Source organism: Odocoileus virginianus, chromosome 33, assembly GCF_023699985.2.
Source record: "Odocoileus virginianus isolate 20LAN1187 ecotype Illinois chromosome 33, Ovbor_1.2, whole genome shotgun sequence".
In the NCBI taxonomy this organism is placed as follows: Eukaryota; Metazoa; Chordata; class Mammalia; order Artiodactyla; family Cervidae; genus Odocoileus; species Odocoileus virginianus.
The window spans coordinates 18,902,688-18,930,419 of record NC_069706.1 but is presented as its reverse complement, the minus strand read 5'-3'; the positions used below and the strand labels follow the sequence as shown (position 1 = coordinate 18,930,419).

At 38.3% G+C, this 27,732-nt stretch overlaps 2 protein-coding genes across 4 annotated transcripts in view; one reads left to right on the top strand and one right to left on the bottom strand.

The window, feature by feature from the left end:
• The window catches only part of PDZD9 (PDZ domain containing 9), a 32,991-nt gene extending 20,087 nt beyond the window's left edge, over positions 1-12,904 (top strand). The window contains exons 7-10 of one of the 3 annotated variants that reach the window (XM_070461002.1): positions 3,709-3,862; positions 4,591-4,721; positions 6,238-6,362; positions 12,189-12,904. The gene's annotated coding sequence lies outside the window, so the exon portion shown is untranslated. Of the gene's footprint in view, positions 1-3,708; positions 3,863-4,590; positions 4,722-6,237; positions 6,408-6,651; positions 7,213-12,188 lie in introns of those variants that run through there. The other 2 variants (XM_020899370.2, XM_070461004.1) reach the window with 2 other exon arrangements.
• UQCRC2 (ubiquinol-cytochrome c reductase core protein 2) lies at positions 112-27,732 on the bottom strand. The gene is made up of 14 exons (XM_070461001.1): positions 27,602-27,732; positions 24,358-24,441; positions 24,111-24,260; positions 22,964-23,028; positions 21,576-21,632; positions 21,230-21,354; positions 18,800-18,897; positions 16,285-16,342; positions 12,801-12,896; positions 12,277-12,476; positions 7,758-7,838; positions 5,859-5,935; positions 3,695-3,848; positions 112-382 (listed from the first exon to the last, which is right to left on the bottom strand). Exons 1-14 carry the CDS (start codon positions 27,632-27,634, stop codon positions 299-301), a joined length of 1,362 nt encoding a protein of 453 aa, XP_070317102.1. The 5' UTR covers positions 27,635-27,732; the 3' UTR covers positions 112-298.

Here is a 27,732-nt window from a genome sequence, read left to right as displayed (position 1 = left end):
ATGCTTCTGTACTTTATAATTATATTCCTGTTCTCCTTAAAAGCATCTAAAGCAAAAACTCAACATAAAACAAATACCTGATGATTAACTAATTAGGAAAAATGCAACAAAAACATTTAAATAGAATGCTTTATTGACTTTAGGTCAGTTGGGAACAGTTACCTACATTTATGCTTTATGGTATTTCATCTCATTGGAAAAAAAGATAAATGTTACATTAGAGACTTTTCACTTTCATGTATCTGCTGCTCTGGGTTGACAAAACGTTCAGTTCTTTCCTGCAATATGGGATTCAGTATTAGAGGTCATCAATGAAAGGTGTATGCCCCAAATTTCCACTTGCTGCCATTGACTTCCGGCCAGAAACAAACTTCTTTGCAGCCTTTAAGACAGAAACAAAGACAGAAAGTTAATACAAATAAGCAAATAGACAAACTTCTGTTACTCTGAATATTTCATCCTTTGTGTGACTGAGCAAGCGTGATGCTCTAACGATGACAGTAGCTGTGAAAGAGGGAAAAGGAATTTCTGACACTGCAAAATAGGGTAGTCTCCTGGAGCACGGCTGTCCGCCTCTGTGTCTGTATTACAATGGCAAATAGTCCGAGTCAATGAAAATACATCGGTTGTTAACTTGTCAAAGTTACACTATAGCTTAGTGTTCTTTATGCCACTACTTTAGAGTTCCAAGTCTGTTCGTTTACATCAAGCACAGTACCATGAGCAGCGGTGCTTAGATCAGCTTTTTAAATAAAGATGGTATTGGAAGCAGCTGGGTTGGACTCGTGACAGTACAGTATATAAGACAAGGACAACCATTTGGAAGAGTACACAATGATGAAGCCTCTATACAGTCAGCAAAAACAAAAACAAGACTTGGAGCTGATTGAGGCTCAGATCATGAACTCCTTATTGCAAAATTCAGACATAAACTGAAGAAAGTAGGGAAAACCACTAGGCCATTCAGGTATGACCTAAATCAAATCCCTTACAATTATACAGTGGAAGTGAGAAATAGATTCAAGGGATTAGATCTGATACACAGAGTGCCTGAAGAACTATGGACGAAGGTTTGTAACATTGCACAGGAGGCGGTGATCAAAACTATCCCTAAGAAAAAGAAATGCAAAACCGCAAAGTGGTTGTCTGAGGAGGCCTTACAAATAGCTGAGAAAGGAAGAAAAGCGAAAGGGAAAGGAGAAAAGGAAAGATATACCCATCTGAATGTAGAGTTTCAAAGAATAGCAAGGAGAGATAAGAAAGCCTTCCTCAATGATTAATGTAAAGAAAGAGAGGAAAACAACAGAATGGGAAAGACTAGAGCTCTCTTCAAGAAAATTAGAGATAACAAGGGAACATTTCATGCAAAGACAGGCACAATAAAGGACAGAACAGAAGCAGAAGATACTAAGAAGAGGCGGCAAGAATACACAGAACTATATAAAAAAGGTCTTCATGACCCAGATAACCCACGATGGTTAATCACTCAGCTAGAGCCAGACATCCTGGAGTGCAAAGTCGAGTGGGCCTTAGGAAGTATTACTATGAGCAAAGCTAGTGGAGGTGATGGAATTCCAGCTGAGCTATTTCAGATCCTAAAAGATGATGCTGTGAAAGTGCTGCACTCAATATGCCAGCAAATTTGGAAAACTCAGCAGTGGCCACAGGACTGGAAAAGGTCAGTTTTCATTCCACTCCCAAAGAAAAGAAATGCCAAAGAATGTTCAAACTATCACACAATTGCACTCATCTCACATGCTAGCAAAGTAATGCTCAAAATTCTACAAGCTAGGCTTCAACAGTATGTGAACTGAGAACTTTCAGATGTTCAAGCTGGATTTAGAAAAGGCAGAGGAACCAGAGATCAAATTGCCAACATCTTGTTGGATCACAGAAAAAGCCAGAGAATTCCAGAAAAATATCTACTTTTGCTTCATTATACTATGCCAGAGCCTTGACTATGTGGGTACAACAAACTGTGAAAAATTCTTAAAGAGATGGGAATACCAGGCCACCTTACCTGCCTCCTTCGAAACCTGTATGCAGGTCAAGAAGCAACAGTTAGAAATAGACATGGAACAATAGACTGGTTCCAGATTGGAAAAGGAGTACATAGGCTGTATATTGTCACCGTGCTTATTTAACTTCTATGCAGACGACATCATACAAAATGCCAGGATGGATGAAGCACAAGCTGGAATCAAGACTGCTGGCAGAAATATCAATAATCTCAGGTATGCAGATGACATCACCCAAGAACTAAAGAGCCTCTTGATGAAAGTGAAAGAGGAGAGTGAAAAAGCTGGCTTAAAACTCAACATTCAAAATACTAAGATCATGGCATCTGGTCCCATCCATCACTAATGGCAGACAGAGGGGCAGACAGTGAAAACAGTGACAGATTTTATTTTCTTGGACTCCAACATCTCTGCAGATGGTGACTGCAGACATAAAATTAAAAGATGCTTGCTCCTTGAAAGAAAAACTATGACAAACTTAGACAGTGTATTAAAAAGCAGAGACATTGCCAACAAAGGTTCATATAGTCAAAGCTACGGTTTTTCCAGTAGTCACGTATGGATGTGAGAGTTGGACCATAAAGAAGTCTGAGTGCTGAAGAGCTGATGCTTTTGAACTGTGGTACTGGAGAAGACTTTTGAGAGTCCCTTGGACTGCAAGGAGATCAAACCAGTCAATCCTAAAAGAAATCAGTCCTGAATATTCATTGGAAGGACTGACGCTGAAGCTGAAGCTCCAATTACTTTGGCCACCTGATGCAAAGAGCTGACTCATTTGAAAAAACCCTGATGCCGGCAGAGATTGAAGGCAGGAGGAGAAGGGGACAGCAGAGGATGAGATGGTTGGATGGCATCACTGACTCAATGGACATGAGTTTGAGCAAACTCCAGGAGATAGTGAAGGACAGAGAGGCCTGGCGTGTTGCAGTTCATGGGGTCACAAAGAGTCGGACACAACTGAGTGACTGAACTACAACATCGATGATGAACTTAGGTGCCAAGTGAAATCAAGTCAGGACTGCTATCTTCCAATAGTCTGCATATTTTTTCTACCCACAAGGATAGACCCCTTGGTGAGAAGATGGCTGAGACTGTGACATGAAAGGGGAGTTGGCATTTTTAATACAGAAAGGACTGATTTAGGGTTCATTTTGTAGTTCATGTACTTGTTAGGCATAGTAGGGAATACAAAGAGGTATAACACATAGTCCTTGCCCTCAAAACCAGTCAATTTTATAGCAAACAGTATGTGAAAAAAAAAAAAAAAAAAAAAAGAACAAGGGCAGGAGAATGTCTTAGGCTGAGAAAACTAAAGAAAATCTTGAGATGGTGGACTGTGAAGGATTGGCAGGATAGAAAGTTTATTTTGGAGGAGGAAAAATACCAAACTTGACAATTAGTGAATCGTATGAAACTGCCAATATTTGACTCTTCTTGACCTTTAAAAATTTAAAATAGTTTAACCTAATGCTAAGTTAGTTGAATGAGGAAGATAGACTTCCTGAGTTGACAAGGAAGCTATCTGCAGATCTGATGGGATTGAGCCTCTGCCTCCACACCAGGCAGATAGATACCAAATACCCTGAGAATAGCATATACACTCCTTATGCATCCCTTCTGAAATGGCACCATTAAGGACAAGTTATGTGATGTTAAACAGATTTTCATTTGCTTACATTTATGACATCAGCGTCAGCTACTGCATCAATCTGCTGAAGAACTGTGGATGGCGGAGTGTATGAGCCAGCAGCTAGAGCCTGGGAACCAACTTCATCCAGGAAACCCTCAGAAGACTCCACTGACATCAGGTAGCCAGCTTTCAGCTTGTTCCTGTCCAGTGAAAGGTGTGTAAGTAAGGCAGAAGGCAGTTTTATGGAGCAAGTTAAAGTATGTTCCCAAATCCTTAAACATGTTTGAATAAATATGCAAACTAACAGCTTTGAAATTTCAAGAGTGCTAAAGGTCTCCATTCCATTTCTTCAGTTTACCAACTATTTTATTATTTACATTATCATTTTGAAAGCTGTCATTATAAGATTATACTAAAAACCCAACAGAATGCATTTTGCTTTTAGACTAGAACTCAGATCTAGTTAAAAATATTTTAGTGTGAAGTCTTGATTACTGAAGGAATTCTAGCCTCCTGATACAATTTTGGTGATAATATTAGACATCTCTACTAAAGAAAATACCTGTGAAGGCTCTTCTCACTGTCCCTTTAGCAGAATGCTGTGGACTGGGATTTGTCTCATTGAGGACAGAACAAGTGGGGAAGGAGAATTTAGGTCTTTATAAGTGCCTATAGCTTAAATATGGGCACAAAAGCATCAATTTGAAATAAAATCCAATTCATAATTATCCCAGAAAGAAACTGGTGTTCAATAAGGCACTTGAGTTATTTAACTCAAACTCCGTAGCAAGATGTCCATTTAAACATAATTACAATTTAATGGAGCAATTTTACCACACTGTCAGCTTAACTGAAAAAAGATTTACCTGCAGTAAACTTTACCAAGAGATTATTAGTTTGTCCCTTCAGCAATGACACCTCACTTTCTCTCTTTCAATACAGGAAGACTAAGAACCAAAACGTTTTTGAACTAAAAATGTGTCAACTCCATCAAAATGGCAGGAAATAAACAGAACTTGGCATTAATAACCAAAATTCTACACTTATTAAGAAAATACATTTTCTTAAATAAAGTAAGACTTGAAACAGATTTTTCCTATGATTATCCAGTGTTTCAATTTGTTATAAGTATTTGTTTCTGATGCAGTCATGTAGAGCTGCATCCTATCAGTCCTTGGTTCCATGTATACAACATTTAATAAAGTATGTTGTACTTATTTGAGAGATGCACTTTGTATGAAAAATATAGTAATACTAATGAGGAGAGAAATGGTAAAAGGTTGTTCCCTCCTGGGTTGTAATTCACCATCGTAACTTCCTTTGTGGACAATACTAAATGATCTTGAAGACTGTCTGAGTTTTAGGATCCACATTTTGAATTGTCCTAAATGGATGAAGTCAAATTTAAATGTTTTAATCTTCTGTATGAAAATGCAAGCTGCTTTGTAACTCTGTCCATAGTTTGTCTCTTTTAGAGAAAACTCCCAGAACTACTGAGTTAACAGGTTTGTTGTTAGCACTTGCTGTTAGCACAGTGAGGACAGTGGGATTTAAAAAATCACCAAATAGATGGATGTTGCAATTTTTTAAACAGGTATCTTTTATAGTCTATCAAATCAGTAAAGAGAAAAAAAAAAAAGCTGCTAGTGGTTATGATGGAACAGGCACTCCTGATGATGTGATTATAAGCTGGTACAACCTTTTAATACTGTGACTGCAAAATATATAAACACAAACATATATTTTAATGCAGAGCCTTTCATTATCATATTTATAACTCTTGGCCTAGTTGCAAATCTATACCAAAAAGTAATATGAAATATGAAATTTTTTTAAGCCCAAAGATATCCTTTATAGTTTATAATTTCCAACTGCCAACAAGTATATTCTGACATACCAATTACTTCAGTAATCTGAATAAATGAAAACAGCTTTATAAAGAGGTTGGTAATGATAGATAATTATTTATTAACTATATATGTTAATTATTTATTAACAACTATATATTGCAGTATTAGCAATTATGTTTAAAAATGGTGAAGAAAATATTCAAAATGTTAACAATTATATCTCTGGGTGGCAGGAATATATTTCCTCTTCTTTAAATACTTTTTTGTACTTTGCAATCCTATTGTACCTTTGTTACAATAGTATTTTAATTAGAAAAAAATACAACTTTCAAATAATTGAAAGTTAATATTGACACTTACTTGGCAGCTTGGACATCTGGATTAGAAAGGTTTCCTTGAGCAATTGTTTTTACTTGGTTATAAGCAGCCTTGATAACCTAGGATAGAAAAGTAAAAGCTGGTCATCTTTGATCAGTGCCAGAGTCTCCTGCAGTATTCCAGGTGCTCCTCTATGAGGCAGAAACACAAGATGGAAATAGTTGTGTCCATTTAGAATTTGTAAGTCACTATGTGCTGCTTACACTTCCAATAAAGTAGCTGTTTGTACAATATCCAAGTAGCCAAGCTTCTTATAAACTTTAAGGGGCAGAGGGCAGAGGATGGCAGTAGGGTTTAGGAAAAGAAAACTCAGGGATTTATAATTGCTTATGAAGAATAAGCGTCTTTTAAATTTCCCCAGGCTCTCAAAGTATCATGTAATTAATACTGCTATCTAAGAAGAAAGCAGTAAACCATACGCAGCCCATCTGTAAAGACTGTCCATGCCTGGAATGCTGGAGTCATGAAGGATCAAGTTCTAATGATGTGAGTGGGTATAATAAACTGGGCCCATGATTTGCTCCATCCCAACCTTGGCATCATTCGGGGTCTGTTAACTTACTTTACCCTCCAAGTGAGCTGCCTATTTCCATAGCCATACCCCAGACCTGAACACTGAAATCCTCAATTCCAAGACCTTTGGCCTGTCTTTAATCATGCTATCCATATCTTCCATTTTTGCCAACATCTCTAGTTCCTTGATTTGTCCACTTTTGATCTATCACGTCCCACTGACTTTACTTCTTTAGCCTAAATCCATGAATTATCCTTTCAGCCACTCCTACCAGTGTTTCCAACTCCTGCCACCTCTTCATACTTCTGACCAGCCTACTTTGCAAGACTGCAACCTGGGATCAACCCTACAGCTTGCCTCCTCCATTTTTCCATTAGGCTAGACATCTGACTATGAATCCGCTTCTCTGCTCATTCTGTGTGCATCTAGGCACTCCTCCGTCCCCAACCTCTTACTTTCTTTAAACTCTCCTTCTTTCTCTTATTCTCAAAACATGATTTAGCTTCCTACCTCACCAGGGATGTACTTCCTCATCTCTGACATCCTGTTCTCCCATCAGCCTTTATGTCCAAGGATAAAATGTCTATTTATACTTTGGATCCTGCTTGCTCTTGCTTTTACAGATTTAATTCACCTATACTTTCCTATCTCCTATATTCACTCCAATTTCTTTCCTTTCAGTATGCATGTCTGTCTCTTCCTACTTAATCTCTCAGTGTAAACTCGACTAAAATCTCACCCACTCCCCTACACCTGTACCAACTTTGCATCTTTCTTCTCATTCATTTCTTAATATTAAAATAAATTTTAGTTCACTTCCAATGTCTTGTAAAAACTGATATTGCCCAAGTTTGCTAAAACTACCAGACTTCCCTGTGGTAACTAAAGGGATGTTAATACAGATTAGATCAAAAGATTGTTAACAAGTCTCTCTTTCTTGGTCTCCAAATATACCAGTTTCTCTTCTTTTTGTTTTCCTGGCCATTTCCCCTAGCTTGACCTTGAGTTTTCTTCTACAAACTTTCGTATGTAACCCTGATTTCAACACACTTTTCTGTTGAGGACTCCCAGTATACATCTTGGCTTTGACCTCACTTGAGTTCTCCATTTAGATACCCTAGAAGCAACTTAATGCCACATGTCCACACAGAACCAAAATACCAAGGAGGTGTTTCCTCCCTATTTCCTGGAAGGATTAGTATATACATTTTCCATTTTTAACTTTCTTCCATTGCAGATAACACTTTAATGATATTATACTAGACAGAGAGCTGATAAATCACAGTATTCAAACATTCTATATTTTCAGTAAAAAAATGTTAACAGGAGAAAAAAATCTTGTGATAATTTTTCAGTTTGCAACTTACATCTCCAGCAGATGCAGCTTGTGAGATGGTGTAGAACCCAAAGAGTCCAGAATCTGAGTAACTGGCATTAAAAGCAGACACCTGAAATATAATGAAACTTTACTGTATGTCATCCTACCAGGTAAAACAGGGTACAGTTTCCCTAAGGTTGTCTAGAGAAAATATGTACCTTCACAGTATAAGCAAAGAGATGAATTAATATTTCACTTAACTGGTTCTATTAAGGACTGAAGTGTTCTGTACACAGGTTACCTTTTTCAGAACTATAATGGTTTTAACTTTTCTCATTTAACTCTTTCTAAAATGGATTGCTCACTTTCCTTGGTATTTTCTAACCTTTGGATGATTAAGGGTTAATGCAAACAGTAACCTGTAAATATTACTACATTACTAGTATAGATTCAATACAGCTGAGTGATGCAGATCATGGTCCTTGACATTAGACAAACCTGCTTTCTTCCCTCTGCTGTTGGTGGTGACTTCCTTTTCACCAATTCACTTTTACTTTTTCTTCAGACCAAAGTCAAACGGTTAGAAAATTTTTTCTGCTTAGAAGCAGGTGTCCAGGGGAGCAAGAACTTTAGCCTCTGGAAAGCAGGGCTATTTCTGTGTGTAGTCTGAGTAGAGTGTAAGATCCTTGAGGTGGATATGACATCCTAGTAAAGTGCTTTTCAGTGTTTATGTGGACCAGTAACCTAAGGGTCACTTGTGTGTCTGAGCACTGTATGCTCAGCTGTATCTGACTCTTTGCAACCTCATGGATTGTAGCCTGCCAGGCTCCTCTGTCCATGGACATTTTTTAGGTAAGAACACTGGAGTGGGTCGCCATTTCCTATTCCAGGGGATCTTCTGGACCCAGGGATCGAAACCACATCTCTTGCATCTCCTGCATCTGGAGGTGGGTTCTTTACCAATAGCAATACCTGGGAAGTCCAAGGATCACTTGAGTTGTTATAAAAAACACACTTCCAGGTTCCCACAACTGATCCACTACAGATGAAGCCCGAATTTTAAACTATATTCCAGGTGAAATTTGAAAACCATGGGTTCGGTCCATATGAAGCACACAAAGATATGCACTTTAATCACCTGAAGTTTAATTATAATTCTGAGACTAACCTAGTCATTCTCCAAATTTCTGGCCAAATTCTAAAGTAGGAATTTCTGTTAAATTATGTCACTAGATTAAACTCCAACTATCCAAAGCATCATTAACGTTCAGTGGAAAAGAGTAAAGCATGAAAAAAAGAAACCAGAGTAGACCACAGACTGGAAGAAAGACCATTTGGAGGAACTCTAATTTAGGACTAATTTAAGATAATGGTTTGAAAACTGTGCTCCATGGAACCCTAAGGCTCTGTTTAGAAGATTCCAAGGGTTTCACTGTCAAGTAAGACTTCTACTTTTTTAAAAGCAAAAGCTTTTGTGTTGGGCATTGCAGCTGGGAAATGGTATTGGATTAAAAAAGGCTCCTGTGCTTAATAACCTACCTGTGCCATGAGCTATTGCTGAAATTATGAACAATACTTAACCCTACAATTTTGTGTTACTTTTTAAATATATCATTGAGTACAGCACTTTAACAGCATCATCTTTTAGGATTTTAAATAGCTCAGTCGAGTTCCTTCATCTCTACTACCTTTGTTCGTAGTAGTAATGCCTCCTAAAGCCCACTTGACTTCACATTCCAGGATGTACAGCTCTAGGTGAGTGACCACACCGTCATGATTATCCAGTCATTAAGACCTTTCTTGTATAGTTCTTCTGTGTATTCTTTCAACCCTTTCTTAATCTCTTCTGCTTCTGTTAGGTCCTTACTGTTTCTGTCCTTTTTGGTGTCCATCCTTGCATGAAATGTTCACTTAGTATCTCCAATTTTCTTCAGGGGCTTGTTGGTCTTTTCCATTCCAATGTTTTCCTCTATTTCACTGTTCATTTAAGAAGGCCTTCTCATCTCTCTCCTAGTTGTTCTCTGGAACTCTGCATTCAGTTTTGGGTATATCTTTCCCTTTCTCCCTTGCCTTTCACTTCTCTTCTTCCCTGAGCTATTTGTAAAGCCTCCTCAACCACGCTGCATTCCTGCATTTCTTTTTCTTTGGGACGGTTTTGGTCACTGCCTCCTATACAATATTACGAAGCTACATCCATAGTTTTTCAGGCACTCTGTCTACCAAATATAATCCTCTGAATCTATTCATCACCTCCACTGTGTAAACACAGGGGATTTGATTTAGGTCATACCTGAATGGCCCAGTGGTTTTCCCTATTTTCTTCAATTTAAGCCTGAATTTTGCAATAAGGAGCTCATGATTTGAGCCATAGTCAGCTCTAGGTCTTGTTTTTGCTGACTGTACAGAGCTTCTTCATCTTTGACTGCAAAGAATATAATCAATCTGATTTTGGTATTGAGCATCTGGTGATGTCCATGTGAAGAGCCTTCTCTTGTATTGTCGGAAAGGGTGTTTGCTAAAGTGTTCTCTTGACAAAACTCTGTTAGCCTTTGCCCTGTTTCATTTTGTACTCCAAGGCCAAACTTGCCTGTTATTCTAGGTATCTCTTGACTTCCTACTTTTGCATTCCAGTCCCCTATGATGAAAAGGACACCGTTTTTTGGTGTTAGCTCAAAACTGGGAAAGGAGTGCAACCAAGGCTATATCTTGTCACCCTGCTTATTTTACTTATATGCAGAGTGCATCATGCAAAATGCCAGGCTGGATGTATCACAAGCTGATGATACCACCGTAATGGTAGAAAGCAAACAGAATGAGGGTGAAAGAGGAGGATGAAAAAACTGGCTTAAAAATGCAACATCCAGAAAACTGAGATCATAGGATCCAGTCCCATCACTTCATGGCAAATAGAAGCGGAAAAAGTAGAAGCAGTGACAGACTAATTTCTCGGGCTCCTAAATCACTGTGGACGGTGACTGCAGCCATGAAAGTAAGACGCTTGCCCCAGGGCAGGAAAACCAAGACAAACCTAGACAGCTATTAAAAAGTGGAGACATCACTTTGCTGACAAAGGTCCTCATAGTCAAAGCTATGGTTTTTCCTGTAGTCATGTACGGATGGATATGAGATTTGGACCATAAAGTAGGCTGAGTGCCAAAGAATTGATGCTTTTGAATTGTGGTGCTGGAGAAGACTCTGAGAGTCCCTTGAACTGCAAGGAGATCAAACCAGTCAACCCTAAACTATTGCTGAAGCTTAAGCTCCAATTAAGTTCACTGAACTGAACTGAAGCTCCAATATTTTGGCCACCTGATGAGAACAACTGACTCATTGGAAAAGATTCTGATGCTTGGAAAGACTGAAGGCAAAAGGAGAAGGGGGCAGCAGAGGATGAGTCTGTTAGGCAGAACCACTGACTTAATGGACATTCAGTTCAGTTCAGTCGCTCAGTCGTATCCAACTCTTTGCGACCCCATGAACCGAAGCACGCCAGGCCTCCCTGTCCATTACCAACTCCCGGAGTCCACCCAAACCCATGTCTGTTGGGTCGGTGATGCCATCCAACTATCTCATCCTCTGTCGTCCCCTGCTCCTCCTGCCCTCAATCTTTCCCAGCATCAGGGTCTTCTCAAATGAGTCAACTCTTCACATGAGGTGGCCAAAGTATTGGAGTTTCAGCTTCAACATCAGTCCTTAACACCCAGGACTGATCTCCTTTAGGATGGACTGGTTGGATCTCCTTGCAGTCCAAGGGACTCTCAAGAGTCTTCTCCAACACCACAGTTCAAAAGCATCAATTCTTCTGCGCTCAGCTTTCTTTATAGTCCAACTCTCAAGTGCACACATGACTAATGGAAAAAACACAGCCTTGACTAGACAGACATTTGTTGACAAAGTAATGTCTCTGCTTTTTAAGATGCTGTCTAGGTTGGTCATAACTTTCCTTCCAAGGAGTAAGTGTCTTTTAATTTCATGGCTGCAATCACCATCTGCAGTGATTTTGGAGCCCAGAAAAATAAAGTCAGTCAGTGTTTCCCCATCTATTTGCCATGAAGTGATGGGACCGGATGCCATGATCTTAGTTTTCTGAATGTTGAGCTTTAAGCCAACTTTTTCCACTCTCCTTTTTCACTTTCATCAAGAGGCTCTTTAGTTCTTCTTCACTTTCTGCCATAAGGGTGGTGTCACCTGCATATCTGAGGTTATTTATATTTCTCCTAGCAATCTTGAAACCTTCCAGCTTGTGCTTCTTCCAGCCCAGTGTTTTTCATGATGTACTCTGCATGTAAGTTAAATAAGCAGGGTGACAGGAACATGAAGTTAATGGACATGAAGTTGAGCAAACTCCAAGAGAGAGTGGGGATTTTGGATTTTTTAAGCATTCTTTTTATATTAGAATAACAGTAAGTTTCTGATAGACCCATTAAGGTCTTCAATATTACAAAGATTTTCTTTGTGTCATCTTAAATTTTAAAAGCAGATTAACACTAAGAGCAAGTTCCCAGGACAACACTGCAAACACTAAGCCTTTGAAAACGAAAGGAAAGATGTTCACGGTTCAGACTCACATCAAATGGCTGGTGAACTCCCTTGGCAACAGCCTGGTACAGAGAGCTGGTGGCATTGCTGCCCCTCTTGACATGCGGGCCAGCACCGAGGACATGCTGGAGAACGCTGAACGCGTTTGCTTCTGCACTGCCGATGGCTGCGCTCTCTGCTACGAGAGCAGCATGGACCAGACTGTCTCCATTCTGTTCTCGAGTTTCACCTGGGGCCACGTCAAGAAAGAGCAAAGAAGAAAGCATTTTTTGGTTTTATTCTTCAATATTCTCTATGAGACAGTATTACTGCATTAAGATGAAGCTTTTCTCTGGCCTGGTGCTCTCCTAGATATCCTTCCCTTCCCCCAACACATTCACAAACATACGTAACACATAATACCCAAGCAACTGATACTTTCCACAATGATACTATCTCTTCCTACATTGATACTGTTTGGTAGTAAACAATCAGGTCTATTATACTCCAATATGCTATTGTGGGGGAGAGGCGGCATCCTGGTAAATTAACCTTAACAGAACAAAATGCTTACCTCCATGGTACTTGGCTTTTGCACCAGATAAACCAAGGCCACCCCTTATGTTAAGAAACTGTTCAGCAACTTGCTTTAGAACAGGATGACTCACACCTATTTCAGTAGAAACAAACAAAAAAACACTATAGAACCAGAATTTCTAAAACACAATTGTAGAATACCTACTATTTTAATATAAGCAAAATATTATAATGCTACTCTTACAGAGATATGCATTTACAGCTTTATTATATATTCATCTAGAACCTTTTTTTCTATGTAAATATTAATATTATCCTTCTTATTTTTAAAATGGTATCATCTATTGATACTGTTTCTAACTTGTCTTTTGTAATTTACTTCTGAGTGGACTACACCAAACATTTAATGGTTATAAAGAATTCTATTATACCGATGTACCATTATTTAATCAATCTCTTCCTGATGGACATCAGTATGTTTCTAATAACTGGCTATTAAAACAATACTGCAATATGCATCAAGAGGCATTTTCAAAAGGAACGAAGAGATACTCCACAAAATGGGAAAAATATTTGCAAATCATGTATCTGGTAAGGATTAGTATCCAGAATATATAAAATACTCTTAAAACTCAACAATGAAGAACAAACAACCCAATTAAAAAATGGCCAAAGCACTTGAATGAACATTTCTCCAAAGGAGACAAACAGCCAAAAACACACACAAAAAGATGTTCAATGTTATCGATCACTACAATCAAAAACCACAATGAGATACCACTTCATACCCATTAGGATGGCCATAATCAAAGACATATGATAGTACATATTGGTGAGGATGTGGAGAAGTTGGAATCCTTATACAATGTTGATGGGAAAATAAAATGGTTCAATTGCTTTGGAAAACAGTCTGATAGTTCTTCAAATGGTTAAATAAGAGAGATATCCTATATCCTAATCCTAGCAATTCTACTCCTAGGTATACACCCAAAAGAATGAAAAAGATATTTTGTTGAAAATTTACACATGAATGTTTTCTTAATAGCTAAAACATGCAGGAACAACCCAAATGTCCAACTGGTGAATGAACAAAATGTGGTAATATTTTTCAGCCAGAAAAGGGAATGGAACATTGGTACATGCTATAATATGGATTTACCTTAAAAACATTATGCTAAGTGACTAAGTGAAAGAAGTCAGTTACAGAGGCTATTACTGTATAATTCTCTTTGAAATGTCCAGAATAGTCAGCTCTCTACAGATAGAAAGTAGGTTACCCGTTGCCAGATGCAAGGTGGTGGAATGAGGAGTGACTGCTAATGAGTGTGGGGTTTCTTTTGGGGATGATGGAAATGTTCTAAAATTAGATAGTGGCAATAGCTGCACAATTCTGAGTATGCTAAAAACCACAAACTGCACACTTTAAAAAGGTGAATTTTACACAATGCGAATTATACCTGTTATTATTTATAAAACAAATGAACAAAATCCAACTACTGCAAACAATATCCTCACGCAAGTATTTTGTAAACTTGTCAAAATATTTCTGAACGGTAAATTCTTAAAATAGACCTCCAAAAACATACCAGTTTACACTCCTGCCAATAATTTTTGAGTGCCTATTTCTCCATACCTTGGTTAATACTGGGTAGTGTCAATCTTTTAATTTTTTGCCAACTTCACAGATTAAAAATTTCTTAGTTATTACATCTTTTACAATAATTGTATACACACATGTAACACTTTCTGCACGAACTGTTTGTTCTTCCTTTTGTCGATTTTTCTATTAAACTGTTCTTAAAAGCTCTTTGTAAAAAGCTCTTTGTTTAGAGAAATTTGCCCTTTGTCATAGGTTTTGCAAATACTGTAATGAATTTAAAAGTTAGTACTTAAAAAAGTTACTAGCTTTTTTTCCCCACAGTTGTGGAGGATTTATTTACATACTATAAAACTGTGTTGGGGATATTTTAAAAATTTTATTGATGTACAGCTGATTTACAATGATGTGTTAATTTCTGTTGTACAGTAAAGTGATTCAGTTATACATATACTTTTTCATTATGATTTATCACAGGAAATTGAATATAGTTCTCTGTGCCTCATACAGTAGGACCTTGTTGCTTATACATTCTATCTATACTAGTTTGCATCTACTAGTCCCAAACTCGCAATCTTCCCTCCCCGACACCCCTCAGCAACCACAGTTCCGTTCTCTGTGAGTCTGTTTCTGTTTAAAATTAAAAAAAATACAACATTACTGTTGTATTTTAGATTCCACATATAAGTGATATCATGTGGTACTTCTTTCTCCTTCTAATTTACTTCACTTCGTATGATAATGTTTACATCCATTCATGTTGCTGCCAAGTGGCATTATTTCGTTCTTTCTAATGGCTGAATAATATTCTATGGTATGTATGTACCATATCTTCCTTATCCATTCATTTGTCAGCGCACATTCAGGTTGTTTCCATTAAAGACTAGCTATTAAAATACTATCAGGGCTTCCCTGGTGGCTCAGTGATAAAGAATCTGCCTGCGAATGCAGGAGACTCAGGTCTGGGATCAATCCTCGATCCGGGAAGATCCCAAACGCTGCGGGGCACCTAAGCCCGTGCGCCACAACTACTGAAGACTTACAGGCTGTGCTCTGCGACAAGAGAAGTCCCCACGGGGAGAAGGCTGTGCACTGCAACTAGAGAGTAGCGCCCGCTCTCTGCAACTAGAGAGAAGCCTGTGCGGCAACAAGGATCCAGCACAGCCAAAGAAATTTAAAAAATTACGTATATAAAAATCCTATCACATACTGACTTTCTGACATAACACAGGGGAAGTTCTCAAATTTTGTTCCATCCAGTATTCACATAATTATAGCTTAAGGGACTATTTTTTTAAGTAACTCATAGAGAGACAGTGAAACAATATCTTTATTCTTAACTATAAGTGCAACATCTACTAGCAGTGCACCTTAGTTTTTCTTTTTTCAATTAACCGCTTTCTAAAATGAGACAGAACGGAGAACTGTGTAATCAGAATTTAAGAAAATACCCAAGTGAGTATGTTATAAATTGAGGCTGGTTACCAATATAGTGATAGAATTACAATGCACTGGAAAGGTGTCCCCTTCACTACCGAAATGATTACAAAAGGAAAAGTCAGCAACCTCAGGGAATTTCCTGACTATCTACCACTTTCTCTGGGAGCCAAGAACCATGAAACTGTAAGTTATCTAGATATTGATATAACTGTAAAAGATGTATATATACACAGTTACATATGATAGTATCTGATTTTACAGTTTCAAGGATGATTCTGCCTTCTCATGGAATATAGTTTCCTGTGCTATGACACAGGATCTTGTTGCTTATCCACTCTATACATAACAGGTTGCATCTGCTCTTCCCAAACCAACCCTTTCCCGCGCTCCCCCTTGGCAACCGTATGTCTGTCTTCTATGTTTGTGAGTTAAAAGAACTACTCTTAAAAGCAGTAAACTGACACGCAGGTAACTGCCAACTTACCAAGTCCAATCAAAGCCATTCTTGCACTTGTAAAATGATTCTGTACAAAGTCATGTAACTGAGAAAGTGAAAACATTTATCAGGTTATACTGGTAAGAAATATAAAGAACTATAAAAACATCAAAGTGCAGTTTAGCAGAAAATAAACAGTCAGGCTCAAAAGCTGCTATAATGAACTATAAGGGACTACCTAGTACTGAATTAAATTGAGCTTTTAAAATCCATTGCTAGAACTGAATTGGTGATGGTTATGTAACTGTGAACAGAATAAAAACCTGAATTGTGCATTTTAAATGGTGAACTGTATGATATGTAAATGACATCTCAATGAAGCTGTTAATGACAAAAAAAGACACAACAAAAATTAGAGCACATATTGGCTTGAACTTGAAGAAATGGGACTAAGTTTGTGATTTTTATTATAATGTGATTTAAGTAGTACATCAGGTTCGTCTTTATACAAGTAGTAATAAAGCACTGTTAACATTCTATAGTAGAGCTAATAGTTATATCACTATGTTCCTCTTGCCTGTCTTTGAAGATTTTTTTGCTACTAAGTTACTGTCTATACCAGGGTTTCCAACCTGGATGATTACAGAATTATTTTGGGAGCTTAAAAAAAATTCATCAATGTCTCCCTACTAATATCGGCTAATACAGTAGATTCAATGTGAAATCTTGGAATCTTTATATAAATAAAGTAGGGCTAAAACATGCATTCTCAACTATACTACTGCTCCCAAGAAAGTGAAAATTACTTCTTGGGGGAAGAAAAAAAAATCCTTTAAAGTACAAATATACATATAGTGCATAAACAGATATACAGTACATCTGTGGTGTTAAAAATTCACGGGGGGCGGGGGGGCGCGGGTCGTGGTGGCTAAAAAGGTTTAGACTAATGTTTAGACTTGCTGAAGCTCAGTTTATTTAGAATTTGTGCCCTAAAATGAATGCTGTCTCTATCTATGGAGCCATCTTGGAAAGTCATATTCTATTTTTTTCCTGGTGATGTTTTTCTACTGAATGCTGCTTTTGGTCAAAGTGTTCCAGCACCAATTTCTTTAGAATTTCCTTTAGCCTAGGGATACATTTTAAAAATGCTAGTAACTTTGATAATCATGGTTAATATCTTGGTATTTGTCTATGATACACACACCTTACTTTTTGAAAAATGGGACCCCTTAATACATCCTATTCATAAATTATTTTGATAATATGCTATGAAAATTTCACTATCAATCATTATTCTTGAATAGCTGAATAGTATTCCATTCTACAGATATTTAATATGTTCTTTAACTAGTTCTCTAATATTGGATATTAAACTTGTTTCTAATTTTTCACAATTATATGCAATGCTACAATAGACATCCCTGTAGGTGAATGTTCTCTTATGTGCATTCTTTTAGCTACCTCAGTAATATATCTTCAGAGTGAATCTGATTTCTGAAAAGCTTCAGAAACTCACTAGAGGTCAGTGTTATGAAACATATTGACTGTTCCAAGTTGGATGATACCAGTTCCTAATTTTTTTAAAAAGTGCCATATGAATGATAGGCATTAAATTGATAACTGAATAGTTTTCTTAACCAGGAAGTAAGTCGAAAGAGGAAAAGGAAACAAAATTCAGTTTTCTATAGTGGATAACCAGAAATGAGAATTTAAAAAAACCTTAATTTGAGTCACATGTACTTTGAAAGTGTTGATAATTCCGTTTTTCTCTTAATGTCTTTTGCTAAAAAAATTATTGGGGAGGGGGACTGAGAGTGGTAGGAGTAGGAAATTAAGATTATATACACAAGTCTACACTTGCAGATTTAATGCAAGTACTTTGGAAGCCAAGTCCTGTGATACACACGTGACTGTGACATGACAAACCTGTACTGCCAGCAAAGCAAGGCAAGTGTACAGGAGAAGGTGAACGGGCTGGTAAGCTGGCTGATGGAGGAACGGGAGGCAAGGGTGTGGAGGGAGTGGTCAGTCACAAGACTGTGTGTTTACATACTTATCTACTATTTACAAGATACATATACAAAGAAAAGGGTCTAGAAGAAAAATATACCTAGGTGCTAACAATGAGTGCCTTCAGACAGCTGAGATTTTTTTTGGTCTTTATTTTGCCTGTCTTTATTTTCTGAAATTTCTGTAATGAACGTGCCCCTTTCATAATAAACACTTTTTTTTTTTTAGTTGAAAGATACACAGAAACTGTTCAGACAGAATTTTAGTTAAAAAGCAAGTTGATGAATGGGCAATTCCCTGGTGGATCAGGACTCTGCTCTTTACTGCAGGGGACATGGGTTTGATCCCTGGTAGGGGAACTAGGATCCCACAAGCTACGTAGTATAGCCAAAAAAAAAAAAAAAAGCAGCAAAGTGATGGAAAAAAAAAGCAAGCAAGAGAATCTCTTAAATTAGAAGATAAGAAAATTAGCAAACAAAACTGAATGGGAGATGAACATGCAAATTAATGTGAAAATGAGCACATTTAAAAATGTTAAGTGTTTTATCAGTACCTCATCTGGTGTCACTTTTCCAATCCTATAATCAGGACAATATAAGGAATTAGCCAAGGCATTTCTGTAAGCAGTAGCATGCAAATTTTCAATGATGTCTGTAAAATAAGTAAAGAAGCAGTTACAGAAACATTATTTAAATGAAGACAACACCATGTAAAGAGCCTCGAAAACAACTATACAACTTTGGTCATTGCATTCAAGCATTGAAAATTTACTATCATTTAACCTCTAGCAACTTCTAAAATTCTGCCAGTAGAATGTGCTGAGAAAAATAAGATTCTCTGATAGCAGCCTGTAAATGTCAGAATCCACCTAAACATTTCTCAAACTTTAATCTACCTAGTATCATCTCGAAAGCAGAATGGCCTGGGCTTTAGATTCAGAAATCTGGGTCTAATTACAGTTCTGCCATTAACTTGCTGTGTCACATTGATTAAATCAGCTAATCTGGATTTTGTTCACTTCTAGGTTCCCTCTCCAGGTAATGAGGGAGTTGTCAGGATAAGAGAAGATATGAAAGTGTTAGTGTTAGGTCACACTGCTAGCTTCCAGGGGTCAAATGCTACTGCCAAGCTGCACTCCTCCCTGGCACTGTTCCTACTTCTCTGGTTCAGTGTCTTTGCTTGAGGTGTTTGTCTTTTATCTGCTTATTATTTGGGCAGTACCTCTATGCCAAGCACTGAGTTGGAAATACAGTTGAGTAAGACACACACCTCCCCTCAAAATGTTGAGGGGGAAACACTATGGAAGTATTACGGGTGTGATGTTAGTAGTGTATCACTAGGGAAGGGCACTGAGAACTGGAAAGGAGTTAAGAGAAGTAAAATCTGGGATGAGTAGGTGTGTCCCAGGTGAAAGATCTGGGAAAAACATTTCAGACAGAGAAATCAGACAAAGACATAAAGTGTGACAGCAGCTTGATTCAAAGGGGAACTGCAGCTAGGAGAGAAAGAGATAGAGCAAGAAACAAGGGAAGTAGGCAGGTGCCAGATCATTAGAGTTAATATATATGCTAAGTTAAAAGACTCTGGGCCTTATCTCATGGATAACAAGAAGCCTTTAAAGGATTTTCACTGGATTTTCATGTCAGAATGATCAACTATCACGGAAACACAGAAGATGGATTGAAGAGGTATGCCTGAGCAGAGAGACACCAGCCAGCAGACTATAATAACTCTTCATGCACAAAGGATGAGGGCTGGAGCCTCACTGCTACCTGTGGGGAAGGAAGCTACTCAGGACACAGAAGTCATCTTTTCCACAATTTTACTATTCTATTTCTTTTATCAAAAGTCTGGAGTAACAAAGTTATCACCATGAAATGTAATATGAGCAAACAGGAGTCAAGCATTCACTATGTTCCAGACACTTGACGGGCCTGCATCTGAATGAAGTCCACGCCATTCTGAGCCCCTGCAGTTGGTCACCTGCTTATACCTCAGTGGTCTACCTGCACATTTCTGCTCCTACCAGAAGTTCCATGACTTCTGAGAATCAGAAGTGCTTTTTTATCTTACAGATTTGTTCTGCCAGATATGCTTGTCAAGATTATATAACCAAATATTCTATAAAAAGGTTTTTTTAAATTAAGTTGATTGCTTTGGAAAAACCCAATAAAAAGGAGTTGGCTAAACAATAACAGCAATATATAACAGTAAAAGCAGCAGCAGCAGCAGCAATAAACTGCTGCCAGATTTGGTATAAGTAAAACAATCATTAAAAAACACCAGGGGGTGCTCTGACACAACCTAGAGGCGTGGGGAGGGAGGGAGGTGGGAGGGAGGTTTAAGAGGGAGGGGACATATATATAGTTATGGCTGATTCATGTTGATTTAAGGCAGAAACCACAATACTGTAAAGTAATTATCCTCCAATTAAAAACAGAAGACTGTTAAAAAACAAAAAACACCAGGGAACTTCCCAGGTGGTACAGTGCTAAGAACCCATCTGCCAATGCAAGGTCCATGGGTTTGACTCGTGGTATGGGAAGATTCCACAAGCCGAGGAGCAACTAAGCCTGTGCTCCACAACTACTGAACCTGCGGGCCTAAAGCCCACGCTCCACAGCAAGAGAAGCCCGCTCCCCCAAACTAGATAAAATCTGTGTGCAGCACTGAAGATCCAGCGCAACCAGTAACTAACTAACTAAACAAAAAAAAAAACAGCGGTGGGAGGATGGGCATAAAACACAGGTAAAAGGCCTAGGATTCTGTAATAAATTTACATAATAACATGATGAAAAATAATCAACAATACAAATGTTTAGAAATGAACAATGTTTTAAAAAGTGGACAAATTTTTGCAAAGTGTTATTTTCAAACCCAAGGCGAAAAAGAATTTCCACAGCAATTTTATTCCTCTACAAACTGATTTTCTCGAATCCCAGTATCTTAGAAACAATGGAATATAATCTGAAAGTGCACTTACGAGCCTGTGGATTCTGAAAAGCCACAGCTTTGTCAATCCTTAGCTGAGACTGAAGGGCAGCTACCTCCCAGCGTCGAAATTCTGGTGCTGTGGTGACATTGAGCAGGAACTCCATTAGAATATCACTACAGAAGACACGAAGCTCAGAGTTACCAGTCAAAAATTTAAAACAAACATCCATTCTACATAACTCTAATGCTCTTTTTATTAAACTTTAGGCAGCTTGTGAGTAATAATCCAAAATCAACATCAGAGGTCATGCTGCATAAAAAAAAAAGAGTAGAACTGAGCAACTAAGTATTTCTTTAAAAGCAGATCTTCTAAATAAACACACACAGGTACTCACACATCATCCCGCAGGCATTCCACAGTATAGGCCATGTTTTCCCTTGTTGAAGTCACGCTGAGTCAAAAATAAATTACAGTGAATTATCTAAATCAGAAAAATAAGCTTTCTCTTACATCTTCATTAAATCAATCTTTTGGAAAAAATATTTTGAAGTATAAAAAGTATAAGTAATAGTGAACAAAAATATGCACACTCAACTAAAGCTTTTAACTATTTAAAAAAATCTTAAATAAGAAAACAGTTAAGTATTTCAACTTGACAAAAAGGAAGAAAGTCTTGACATATTACACTTGGATAAACCTTGAAAACATTTTTCTCAGTGAAGTCAGTCAGTCATGAAAAGGTAACAAATACTGTGTGATTCCACTGATATGAGGTACCTGGAGTAGTCAAAATCATGGAAACACCACAGAATGGTGCTGGCCTGGGGTTGGGGGAAGGGAAGGTAGTGTTTAATAGCTACAGAGTTTGGGCTGCGGAAGATGAAAACGTTCTGGAGATGGGTGGTGGTGATGGTTGCTCAATGACACTTATTGTTATAGAACTACACATTTTAAAGGTGGTAAATTTTATCTTATGTGTATTTTACCACAACTTAAAAAAGAAAAGGCAAGTTTAAAGTTGAAGATCTCTTTGTATCCTTCCCAGGCTCTCACACTTTCTCCCACTTGAGACAAACATAATCACAAGCATTACATATTGTTAAAAACCTCCTACCTTCAAAAAATCTTAAAACTTGTTTTCTACAAAACATTTTGTTAAGTCTGCCATGTTGATACAGACTGAATTCATTTCATGCTGTTCATTCCTAACTGTAGTAGTCCCAGCATATTATTTTATCATGATACTTATCCACCTCTTTAAAGATAGGCATTTAGGTTGTTTCCAGTCACAATAAAGAACTCCTTTGTGCACGTGGATTAAAAACTGTTAGGTTGTAGAATATGCTCATTTTTAATGTTAACTGGTATATCTTGATTCTTTCCTAAGTAGCTGTATCAACTCATACTCCCACCAGCAGTATAAAATGGTACTGAACTACTGATTATACGTAAAGATCACTGTTGCTGGCCTCTTCTTCTGGGAACAGCCTATTCCTATCTTTGTTCCTATCCATTTACTCTTTGGTTGTTTTCCTAATTTGTAGTTCTTTATTTTTCCAAATAATCCTCTCCATATTACATATGTTGCAAATACCTACTTTTAGTTACTTAGATTTTTTACTTTAAGGCATAAAGATGTTTTACATTTATGCAGTCAAATTCATCAGTCTTTTTCTTCTTGTGCCTTAAACTGTTAACCACCTTGATAACAGAGACAAGTTCCTTTACAACTAATCATCTTCTGGTGTTTTCACTATTTCTGATTATTTATTTTTAACAAACCTTAATTTACCACCAACTGCTTCAATTCCACGGGTTATCTTGAAAGACGAAGCTCCTTTTGTAGTCTTGGAAAAGAAAAAAACAACCATTTTTGGTAGTTTTTAATGCCAAGTTTGCCAAACATCACTTTATGTCAAAATCTAATGTTTGTCATTAAATTCAAAAGGAACACTAACTAAAAATACTGCCTCCTTTTAAGGAATACCCAACAAAGTTGACCCAAAAGCACAAGTATAGATTTTTATACAAAGTACATTTAGATAAAAATTTGATTATCAAATACATGCTTGTTGGATTCATTAATCTATTGTGAAGGAGATTTGCATATGGGGAAAAATAATTTTCTTTCAATTTCTGGCACTTCTTTTTAAAAATTAAAAATGTCCTTTTTTTGGTACATGATTCTTTTATTTTTAAAAAATTAATTTATATTTAATTGGAAGCTAATTACAACATTGTGGTGGTTTTTGCCATACACTGACATGAATCACCCATGGATGTACATGTGTCTCACCATCCTAAAAATGTTATCTTTTTACTGATTTCTTATGCTCTGGCACGAACATCCAGATGGACTCTAATTTACTGCTTCTCTGTGATAAGTATCCTGTGATTTTTTCATGCTATACCAGGGGACTGTACTGGGTTGAAAACTGATCCCCAAAATTCATGTCCACCCAAGAACCTACAAAAGTGACCCTCTTTGAAAACAGCCTTTGCAGATGTAAGTATGTAAAATGAGGTCATGGTGGATAAAGAGTGTGCCCTTTAGTAACAAGGATATTTGGACACAGAAACACAGACAGACAGGGCCACATGAAATCAGGGGCAGATACTGGAATGATGTAGCTGCAAGCCAAGGAATGAAAAGGACTGCTGGCAACCACCAGAAGCTGTGGGAGAGACAAAGGTATGATTCTTCCTAGAGCCTTCAGAGGAAATATGGCCCTACTGACACAACAACTTTGACTTCTAGCCTCTAGAACTGCGACAGGATAAACTCCTGTTGTTTCAGCCACAACGTTTGAAGTAACTTGTTATGGCAGCTCCACGAAACCAACATAGGGGTGTTGCTTTTAGCTTTTCTTTTCTGTAGGACCAAGATATCACAGATTTCTAAACACACGGAAGTAATAAAGATGCTTACCAAACTGGATGCAAGACGAAGCAAATGAGATGTTCCTAAATTGTTGGAGTTCTCATATCTGCTGCCTGCTTTAATGAACAAACCAATTCTTGATGCAGGAGCATAGTTTTCGAGAGACGCAATCACTAAACCATTTGGTAACCTGGTAAACTGTGTATAAAATAAAGCAGGGATGTGATTAATGTCTTTATGTTACCAAGAACAGTAAGGTGTGTATGTGTCCACTGAGTAACTCAGGGGGACTAACCTCAAGGTCCTGAGGATGTGGAGGCACTCCTGCAGGGGCTGCTGCGGCTTTAGCTTTAGGAGCAACTTTGAGGGAATAAAATCTCTAAACACAAAAAAAGACAGGTTACCATATTTCTCAAAAGAATAGTGCATTGTATCCGAGTTGGCCCAAGCAATAGAGGGTGTTCAGTGGTAAAAAAACTCCATGGGAGGATTCAGCTGATTAACCTATTAACTAACCCACCAGTTTACCCATGCCACTCTTAAATCTCTATTTGTGATCTGTAGAGCTTGAAGGAACATGAGTTGAACATGTTCATTTCTTATATAAAGATTCACTACATTTTCTTTTAACTACCTCATTAGAGCTCCAAGTGGTCCTTTCTAGGCTCTAATGCTTTGGAACTTTTTAAAAAAGTGTGGAATAGCCACATCCAGACCTTTTTATAGGTTTTAGCATTACTGCTTCTCTTATCTGCTTAAAGAGTCTCATCTTTTTAGTCTACTTTCCAATACGACTTCATTTCCTTAATCATTTTAGTAACCTTTAAAAAGCATATCAAAGAAAACTTCATCCAAGCCCCCAAATATTTCCCAGAGTATCTTCACTCTCTTTTGTGCTACATTAAGACTACACAATTAAAGGTTTTTTTTTTTTTTTTTTAAATCTTCTTTGACTAATATACCCTGAGATTAACGACAGCTTCATCCACAGCAGATTCTCAGAATGTAATATGCAGCCATGGGAAGGGATCCTCTTAAACGTCAGATAATGCATCCAAAATGTGTAATTTTATTCAGCTTTTTTCTTGGCAAATGATATACAATGCCACAGAATTAATTCTGATTATGTCTAAGGATCATAAGGTTACTAGTGGAGATGCTGAGAATTAAACCTTAGTACTCCCAGGATTAAATGAACATGCTGCCTGAGTTTCCCAAGGAGCCCCTCTGTTGTCCAGGAGGGCTGCTGGTTGTGCATTCAGCTTCAATGCTGTACTATTGAAAAGTTGGTTCCTAGTTTTCATTTGCTGTTCAGTTCAGTTCAGTCGCTCAGTTGTGTCCGACTCTTTGCGACCCCTTGAACTGCAGCACGCCAGGCCTCCCTGTCCATCACCAACTGCCGGAGTTTACCCAAACTCATGTCCATTGAGTTGGTGATGCCATCTAACCATCTCACCCTCTGTCGTCCCCTTCTTCTCCCGCGCTCAATCTTTCCCAGCATCAGGGTCTTTTCAAATGAGTCAGCTCTTCACATCAAGTGGCCAAAATACTGGAGTTTCAGCTTCAACATCAGTCCTTCCAATGAACACCCAGGACTGATTCCCTTTAGGATGGACTGGTTGGATCTCCTTGCAGTCCAAGGGACTCTCAAGAGTCTTCTCCAACAGCACAGTTCAAAAGCATCAATTCTTCTGCGCTCAGCTTTCTTTATAGTCCAACTCTCAAATGCACACATGACTAATGGAAAAAACATAGCCTTGACTAGACAGACCTCTGTTGACAAAATAATGTCTCTGCTTTTTAATATGCTGTCTAGGTTGGCCATAATTTTCCTTAGCGCTTTCAAATTATAAGTTACAATTAGCTTTACTTTATCATCATCAATTTCATTCGCTGGGTGTGGTACAGTTAACTCTACTAGTGATTCTAGCTTTTGATTTTTCCAGGAAGTAAAAAATTTAAGATATATGGGCACATCAGTTGCTGAGGTAGATTTAGGTGCTCTCCTCTCAAATGTGCCTGAGCAGTGACACTTCATCATAATGTACTTTCTGTAATTTGTTCCATTCAAACCTGTTGCAACGAATTATACTAGTAACTGTCCATACAATTACTATTTTGTTTTAATAACAAAAGATGTATAAATTTATCCTTATGTACAGTAAGTGTTGTAAGTAGAACCAACAATTGCTCTCAAGCTTACTGCAATTTGTTTACATTGGTCCTCTTCAACTCTGTTATCTTTGAGTTCTTTTTTCTACTGAAAGGTGAGGATGGAACGAATGAGGAGATGGTTTTGAGGTTTTTTGCCAGTCCAACTAGACTTCCCTCTAAGGGTTATTAAAATCATCGGTTAATTTAGGGGTGCTAAGAAGGCTAAGAGAATTACAGTCTAAATCAAGGTCATTTGTATAATTCATAGTTTATCTATTTAAATATTAAGTACCCGGAAACTCCATTCCTTGGTTTTTCGAACCTTCTTCTAGTAGATTACTACGTTTCTTAGCAACCCAGGCTCTCTTGGTATTTTGAGCTGGATAATTCTGTTGTGGGTGGCTTTGAGAACTGAAGGATGTTCAGCAGTAGCACTCCCCCGCCCCTCAGGTTGTTACAACCAAAAATGTCTCTAAAGTGAAGTCGCTCAGTCGTGTCCGACTCTTTGCGACCTCATGGACTGTAGCCTATCAGGTTCCTCCCGCCATGGGATTTTCCAGGCAAGAATACTGGAGTGGGTTGCCATTTCCTTCTCCAAAAAATGTCTCTAGATGTTGCCAAATGTCCTCTGGGGGCAAAACTGGCCTGAAGAGTTGTTTTAATCTCAGAGGTTGAGACTGTTCCCTCTTGATAACCACCAGTCCACAATGATGTAACACTGATACAGGAGTTTTCCCCAAGTGACAGCGATGTGTCACTCGGACATGGAGGAGGAGCCTTAAGAAGCTCTAAAGGAAAGGCCAAGAACCCCTCCTGGATAAATACTAAAACGAGATCAAGAAAAGCACACTTTATGCAGGCAGGACACGACAGTAACAATCAAGTTCCAGGTTCACTGAAAAACGCTATACAGGTATTAGCTCATTTCCTTCTTATGATTTTACTCATAAGCCCGCTTAACAGTTGGAGAAGCTGATGCTACACGATATGCCAAGAAACACAGGCAGCAGCCGATAGGGTAGGGATGGGGGACCAGGTCTACGCCGGCCTCCTGCGACACAAATTTCGCGGTCTCCTTCACCTGCACGCAAGTGCAGCAATGACCTTCAAAGGTGTCTCCACCGAATCGCCTCACCTCTGCTCTCAAGCCCTCTCTCTCTCTCTCTCTGCACGTTTTCCTGCATTAGGTCTCCTCTGCTCAAAGCATGAGCGGGCCTTCCAACGCCTGACCCACCCAGCCTGGAGCCCAGTTGGCCCGCAGGGTTCAGCTGAAGGGCAGAACGAAGCCCAGCGCCCAGGGGCCCCAAACCAGGCAACTCCGGTCCGTATGACCTTGCTGACCATCTGCTCTCCAACCCTTCCCCAAGCCCGCCAGCTGTGCTCACCGAGAGGGACCCGGCTCTGGTTAACAGCTTCATTGCTCAAGATTGTTCTGAGCCTAGGTCACTGCCGCCTTAGAAAAAGCAAGATGGTGGCGGACGGCGGCAGTGGCCCAGCTTTCCCTGCGACACTCTTT

Coding starts and splice junctions, on each gene's coding strand:
- UQCRC2 (XM_070461001.1), bottom strand. CDS start 27,634: ATGAAGCTGTTAACCAGAGCCGGGTCCCTCTCG. Junction 24,261..24,357: donor CACATCCTCAGGACCTTGAG/GTTAGTCCCCCT, acceptor TTTTATACACAG/TTTACCAGGTTACCAAATGG. Junction 16,343..18,799: donor GAAAAGTGACACCAGATGAG/GTACTGATAAAA, acceptor TCACTTTCTCAG/TTACATGACTTTGTACAGAA.